This window comes from Grus americana, chromosome 4, assembly GCF_028858705.1.
Source record: "Grus americana isolate bGruAme1 chromosome 4, bGruAme1.mat, whole genome shotgun sequence".
NCBI lineage: Eukaryota > Metazoa > Chordata > Aves > Gruiformes > Gruidae > Grus > Grus americana.
This window is the reverse complement of record NC_072855.1, coordinates 6,399,223-6,406,363: the sequence shown is the minus strand read 5'-3', so window position 1 is coordinate 6,406,363 and position 7,141 is coordinate 6,399,223. Positions and strand designations below refer to the sequence as shown.

The 7,141-nt window shown below is 50.1% G+C and overlaps 1 protein-coding gene across 1 annotated transcript; it reads right to left on the bottom strand.

The window, feature by feature from the left end:
* Window positions 1-1,107: 1,107 nt before the first annotated feature.
* On the bottom strand, window positions 1,108-5,089 carry FABP1 (fatty acid binding protein 1). The gene is made up of 4 exons (XM_054824597.1): window positions 4,940-5,089; window positions 3,747-3,919; window positions 1,778-1,867; window positions 1,108-1,247 (listed from the first exon to the last, which is right to left on the bottom strand). Exons 1-4 carry the CDS (start codon window positions 5,004-5,006, stop codon window positions 1,197-1,199), a joined length of 381 nt encoding a protein of 126 aa, XP_054680572.1. The 5' UTR covers window positions 5,007-5,089; the 3' UTR covers window positions 1,108-1,196.
* Window positions 5,090-7,141: the final 2,052 nt, after the last annotated feature.

Genomic DNA, 7,141 nt, shown 5'->3' with positions numbered 1-7,141 from the left:
GATCTAAGATGAGTTCACTGGAGACCAACATCTACTTTTTAGGCGATGTTAAGCTAAGTCCTTCCATTTGTCCACGGGGTGCCCACCTGATACCCAGTGTGACAATCCATTTTGGTTCAGTTCTCAGCATGAGAGTGGTCCTTTAGCAGAGTGTGTTGGGATTGCGGAAGGGGGTGGGGAAGAACTTGTGGTGTTTTCCCGATGTCTTGATCAGCTTTGAGCGGTTCTAAGAACATCATCCCAGCTAGGTATATCACACCAGATATATACCCATTTCCAAGTGATGATTCCCAATCATCATCCCAGCACAGGGCTTGGAAAAGGCAGCTAAGAAGGAAGAGTTTCCTCTCCTGTGTGCATCAGAAAGCCACATCTCCATCCAGCCTGCAGCACCAAGCAAGAGGGTGGGAGATGACTTTGGTGCTCCTTCTGTGTCTACACTGAACAACTAGTGCCCATCTCATGCCAGGAGAGAAAATATATATTTCACTCTGGAAGAAGCATTCAATTCCAGTTCAACCCAATTTATCAGGTGTGGCTTGGGGTGAAACACACACTGGACACCTGAAGGCTGTCCAAGGCCCTCCTGCTGGTGGGAAGGGATGGGGAGGAGATGAGGATGGAGTGGCCATAGCCTGTTGCAGAGGTGTGAGGATAGGGATGGTGGTTGGGACATTCGAACTGCCCCCACGCTGGTTGCTTCCTCAAGGCAGCTTCTTAGGCTGGATCACTGACATTTCCTTGAAGCCACCTAAACCTCCCCATCCTTTCATCATGACAGTCACCTTGGGGTCACTTTGGCCATGTTTGTAAGGAAAGGGAACAGAACCCTTTCCCTGCCCAGCGCTTCTCCATCCACCCAGCCAGCGCAGCCACGGGTGCACAACCCACCAGGACATCCCCCGCAGGACACTGGCACCTGCCCAGGAAGGAGCTCATTGGCGTGAAGCACATCTCTGAGGGTCACTCTATGGTGCTCAGCCTGTGCCCTAGCCTGGCTCCATTCACTGACATCAGCACAGCCCTGGCTCAGCCTGTTGCCCAATTTCTACCTGGGCTTGTGTGAGTTTTGGAGGCTTGCATCTCTTTATAAAAAAGGAGAGGAGGTTGATGATTGTAATGAAGAAGCCTTTAATATAGATTTTACTTTAATGGACACATTTTACACAGTAAAATGATTGGCTTGTACAGGGCCTCTAGATTCTCTTGCTGATTCTCTTGTAGGTGAGGTCTCCCATGGTCAGAGTCTGAAAAACAAATGGAAAGCATTAGCTTTTCGTGGCGCTTGGCTCCAAACTCTACTTGGAAAGGATCTGGTCTTGCAAATCAAAACAGGACTGGTCCCCAGTCTATCTCCCATAAACTTGAATTATTAAAGCTTTGTATTTCTTCATGAATACCCCAAAGCGGGTAGGGATAATCTGGCATCACTCAGCCGGGATCAGTCTGCTGCACCTCTCTTTTTTAAACATGCCAGGCCCAGCCACAAATATATACATCTGGGTGGACAAGTACATGCCCTCATTGCATGAAACTTTGATCAGAAATGCCTACTGGGGTCTCAAAGAATACTTTTTGGATCAGACTATACTGAAAAACTGCCTTCAGTGCCTGGCCAACTGACCAGCTTTGGCTACAGAGCCTGAGTGCGAGCACGTGCTCATCTCCAGCACCTCTCTAAGGTCCCCACCATCTCTGTAGGCTTTGTAGGGCCAGAACCCTGAAGGCAGCTGTAGGCACTGTTACTCCAGCCATTGCCCCTCTCTTCTACACTTACGTTGGTGATGGTGTCTCCGTTGAGTTCAGTGACGGATGTCAGCCCTTTCAGGTTTGCAACCAGTTTGTTACCCTCCAGCTGAACAACAGCCTGGTAGAGAGGGGAGGAGACAGAGGTGTATTCATGTTATCACTGCAGACCATATCAACCCCTGCATTTTGTCCTTCCCCTTCTGTACTGAGTTGCCACTTTCCCCTCTGTAAGCTGTTTGGAGCAAGCTGCTCCCTTGGAGCTTTCCTGGGAGGAAGAGGAGAGAGGGTTGTGCTGGTGGTGACTACAACACAGCAAGGGTATGGATGTTTACTTTGGGCTCTACAGGGGTGCAATTTTGCTGCCATATCTATCTCTCCTTTCCAAATAGAGAATCACTCATGGTTTCTGCACTGTTAGATGCCAGAGCATGGATCCTTGGCATCACATCACATGAGTTTTGGGGGAGAAGAAGGAAGGCTTTTCACCCTGCCAATGCTGATGCCTCTGTGCAGCCCTGATGCTCCTTGGGGCAGCTCCTCATGCAGCACCAAGACCAAGAGGACCTGCACACCTCCAAGGAGAGGGCTGCAGAGTCACCTGAGCTGGTCCAGGGCATGCCACGTAGTCTCCACCACCCATCTATTGCACATTGCAGCAGCAACCTCCCTCGGGTTGGGGTCATGGGGAGCTAGGCAACAGCGTGGGACTGGGGGGAATCTTGGTCAAGGTGGGAAACAATTTGAGGAGCTTTCAGAAACGCTCACAGCTGGAAAGCTCTCAGGGGGACGGGCACATCTGCTGAGTCTCTGATCCCCCCGAGGAGCTGCATGTCTAAAAAGGCTACAGACAGCACCAACACCTCCAGGGCAGCTATCACTGATCATTGAAATTACTCAACCCAGCAAAAACATTTTCTGTTCATCTGTCTGTCCAGTTGTAAGAAATGTTCTTCTGCCCTTGTGGTGCTGATTTATGGAGGGTGAAACTCTTCTAATAACCATTTCCCCCTCATTTATGCACAAGGGACTTCAGAGATGTGGGAAATCATGATACAGCTGATACGGCTATCAGGTCCCCATTCACAGGGGCGTTTCTTGGGTAATCATTCCTCCTGCTTTCAAAAGTCCCTGCAATATCATCTTCTCCCAAGGCAGAGGTGAGAGGCAATATTTGCCAGTGGTGCTGACTTGACATTGTATGAACCATTGGAAACTAATGTCCGGGAACGGGAGCTGACCCGATTTCAAGGGTGATAAATCCTCACCTTGCCAAATCATCTCACCCAGTGTAAACAGAAGCAGTGGAAAAGGCCAGCAGAGAAGCTAACAGCCGCCGGGACTCAAAAGGAGAGATTTATTAGTTTATGATTCATTGTCTGACTTTCCTACACTACCTTTAAGTCAACAAAATTAAGGTGGGGGTATGTTTCGTGTTGCAATGTGACAGAAAGTCAACCCTTTTCCACCTCAAATCTTTCAGACCTTTTGCTGTCAGAAGGATGTACCAAAGCATCTCTAGCCTCCTTTTCCAAACGGGCTATCAAAAGACTGGCTCCCAATGTTTTCCAAACTCGCTATTAAAATAGGTTTAGAAATGCAAGGCTTCATCTGCAGAAGTGCTGGTTGGGGAGCTTGTACAGTGTGTTGTAAAAGCAAATAGGGGAGGTGGGAACCTCAGAGTCTCAGGCTCTGAGTTTTTTGGGAAGGTGGCTCAGAAATGGGCTGTCATTTTTGGAAGTGTGTCCCTAAGAGCCTTGCTGAGGACCTGCAGTGTGGCGGGAGACACATTTGCAGACTTGGTTTCAGCAATTAGCCCCTTCCCATTGTATTAAATCATGCATGCAGACTGAGAGACAGAACCAGGTCTTTGCCCTGTGTCAGCTTTAACACCCGTGGTCTTGTCATTCCCTTTGGCCCAAGCGCAGGGGGGACGCCAGGAAAGGAAATTTAACGTCCCTGAGCCCCTGCAGCCCTGGCAGAGGAGGAGCTGAACTCACCTTGACCTTCTCTCCCGTCAGCAACTCCATCTCGCACTCCTCCCCGACGGTGAACTCGTTGTGCAGCACTTTGGAGCCGGTGGTCACGGTAACCTTGAACTTTTTCCCATCCTGCACAATTTCTGAGATGCTCTTGATGTCCTTGCCCTTCTGGATCTGGTCATCAGGAAGCCCTGCCCAGGAACAAGAGACATTAGGTGGACCTTGGAGCCATTGGTGGGCAGATTGCTGCTGCCAAATGAATGTGGTGGGATTTGGGGACCCACAGCTGGGAGGATTTCTATTCTAGTGTGGAAAAGCCTCACAAGGATTATGGTTCCCCAAGGGCCACACAGCCCTGGGTCTTCTGGGGAAGAAGAATAAAATACTGTCATCCTGGGTTTGTGTGGGAACTAGACTTCTCCCTTGCCCCACCAACTTGGCTGGGAGCAGAACAGCTACCTCCCTGGCCAAGTGTCAGAGGGAAAGAAGAAACCCTGATTTCCTTCCTTCACTGAGAGGCAAGCAGAGAAAATAGAATAAATCAAGGCAGAAGGAGGGAACCAAGTGGGTTTTTTATGAGATTCAGAGTTCCTCAGAACTAGCTCACTGAAGTTTGCTCCCAAAGCCTGAAGCTGATCTGCCAGGTAGAGCCTCTCTGGCACATAACTGTGCAGAAGTAGTGCAAAGCCCCCTGAATCCCTGCAGGAGCACTTTCCCTGACACCGTCACTGGTGGAAATCTAGCTAACCACATTCATCATTAAGCATTTAAACAACCTGTCTATTTTTCTGATGAATGGTGGAATTTGGGGCTTTGCAGCATCGCCGAGCAGCAGCACAGTGGGCTGAGCAATGTCCTGCTTGCTCTCACATTCCACAGCCTGATGGGGCAGATCTGCAGTTGCCCTAAGCAGGTCCTGCCGGCTTAGCACGTGTGTGCAGCACTGCCGCGCTGGCCCCTGGCTGCAGACACTGCTGGGACCGTTTTCCTACAAGCCACCAACCAGAGACATGCTTTCGCTTCTATTTTGAGATCACATCTCCATGCACGTGCGTTTAAAAAAACCCCAACAATTGCAAGATGACAGACAGGAATAGGAAATCTGAGAGAGGTTTTCAATCTACATCATCAGCACATCGGCAGAGTTAGACTCCCAAATACCCGTGGCATCTGCAGAGGCAAAGCAGCACACAGCGCGTGCAGGCACTTACCGAGGGCTTTCATAAAAGGCTCAAAATTTTCCTGGGACTGGAGTTCGTACTTTCCAGTGAAGCTCATGATGGAAAGGCTCTCTGTGCTCCCAACACAAGAGAAGGTGCCTTGCTGGTAAGCAGAGCTTGGTTTTATAAGGGCCTTTTGCCCTAAAAGTTGGTCAGAGGTAAGATGATGTAATTCTTTTATGGCCATGTTCAAACATTAACATAAACTGGGCAATGGTCAGTGATAAATTGCTCTACATGTTACAGACCTCAATTTACAACATGGGGGCAGGGAAAATCCCATAAACCTGTTTTATGGTGGTAGCAATGTGGCATCCATAAACAAAAGATAAAAATATAATTGTGCAAAGATATTAATTATCAGAGGAACGAGCCAAATCATCTAACCAGCTTGCAATTTGGCAGTGCACATCTGGAAGAGGAGAAAATGGTGAAAGATTATGGTGTTGCCTGGAGCTGACACTGGTGGGGTTTCTACTCGCTGATGTATGCACGCTGGGTCTTTAGCCTCGGCGTGAAGAGTAGTGGCTGCACACTGGCAGGGACTAACTTACTCCTTCAGATGCCTCGCAGTCCTCTGTAATGGTTACACCTCTGGACTTTGGTGTAACCCAGATGTAGCAGTAGTCACAAAATCATCGTTGTCCCCTAAGGAAAAAAACATGACTCAAAATCAAATCCGGGGCTTGAACTGGCCTGAAGACTGCAGTTTAATTCAGACACCATCACTATGGCCTTGCCTCCAGAAAGGGGTTTTGTGTGGATAGAGGACCGGTGACATTAGTGATCAGCCAAGGCTATTGCTAGGAGCCGCCACTAAAACCCCCACTCCTCTTTTTTCCCCAGAAGAACCAGTCACTCGTGTACTGAAGGAGCATCCCGGCCCTCGGAGCTGCATTTCTCCCAAATACTACGCCAGAAGTAGGGCCAGCAGCAGGCTCCAAACTGAGCCCGATTCCTCCCTCCAAAGCAGGACTTGGGGCTGGGCTCCTCTCCCACTGTGGTCGCCTTGGCTGAGCGTCCCGGGTTGCTGCATGGTGTCCAAGCATCCATCTTCTAGGTCTGGATTCCCAGGCTCAGCTTCTTGCTCCCATCTCATCCTCTGTCCCAATGAATTCCTCCTCCCTCCCAAAGTCACCAGCTCTGGGATTTTCCCCCTTTTCACTCATATGCCGCCTTCTCTTTGCAATTCTTCCATTCTGCCTTCTGATAGCATCTTTGGCCTTTTTTGAAGTGAAATCACGGATAAGCATGAAAAAAATCTGTCTCCTTCCAAGTTGGAGATGCTGCCAGAGCCCCCTACAACCGCCCGTCCTGCTCCAGCAGGCTCAGCCCGGGGCTGCCGCCCACCTCTGCTCTCTGCGCTGCAGTGGTGCACAGTGACACTGCCCGGGCTAGATTCAGCCTCGGTTTCTGGTTAATTAGTACAGGCAGTGTCTGCCTGAGGAGGCAGGAGAGGGGAAACCTCTGCTAGTGGGTGGGCGGTGGGCAAAGTTGGCTGGGGAGGACGTCCATAGGGGACATCACCCCTCCGCACCACGGAGGGGGCCGGGCAGGTTCAGAGAGCACCTCATGGGAGGTGGGTTGATTCAGCAATTTCTCCAAACAGCTTTTCAGCTTTTTTTCCCTTTTATCTCCTGCTTCCCAACAGGAATGACATCACTGTAGGAATCGCATTTCATTTTTTCCCCCACCCCGTTGAATACCCTGGGGTCACGCTGGGCTGCACCGCCACACATCCCTTTTCAGTGTCTTCTTCATGGGGACAGAGGTGACTGACCTCTCTGGCCGGGTCCTGGCAGCAGCCAGAGCTGGCAGCTCCCTGCCTCCCTCCAGGCAACGTCCACCGGCCATTGCCACCTAGAAGCACACATGTGCCTCCCATGTATTCATGCCCTGGAGCTCTGGCTGCTCCTCCAGGCAATTCGGGTCCCCTCTCCTTGCATGATGGAGAAAGAGATTCAGACTTGAAAAAACACCTGAATATTTTGCTATCTGATTCATTTCAGAGCCCAGCACTCCCAATGCACTGTGGAGTGATCACCGTGGGAAAGCTCCAACTCTGCATGGCTCATTTTTCCCTCACCATTGTCAACTGGAGCTGCCTGGAGTTGTGGTTTTAATTAATTTTTCAGTGAGACACACTCATGGACCGGCTGCATCTGACCATATCCCACTGCCAGGGCAGATGCT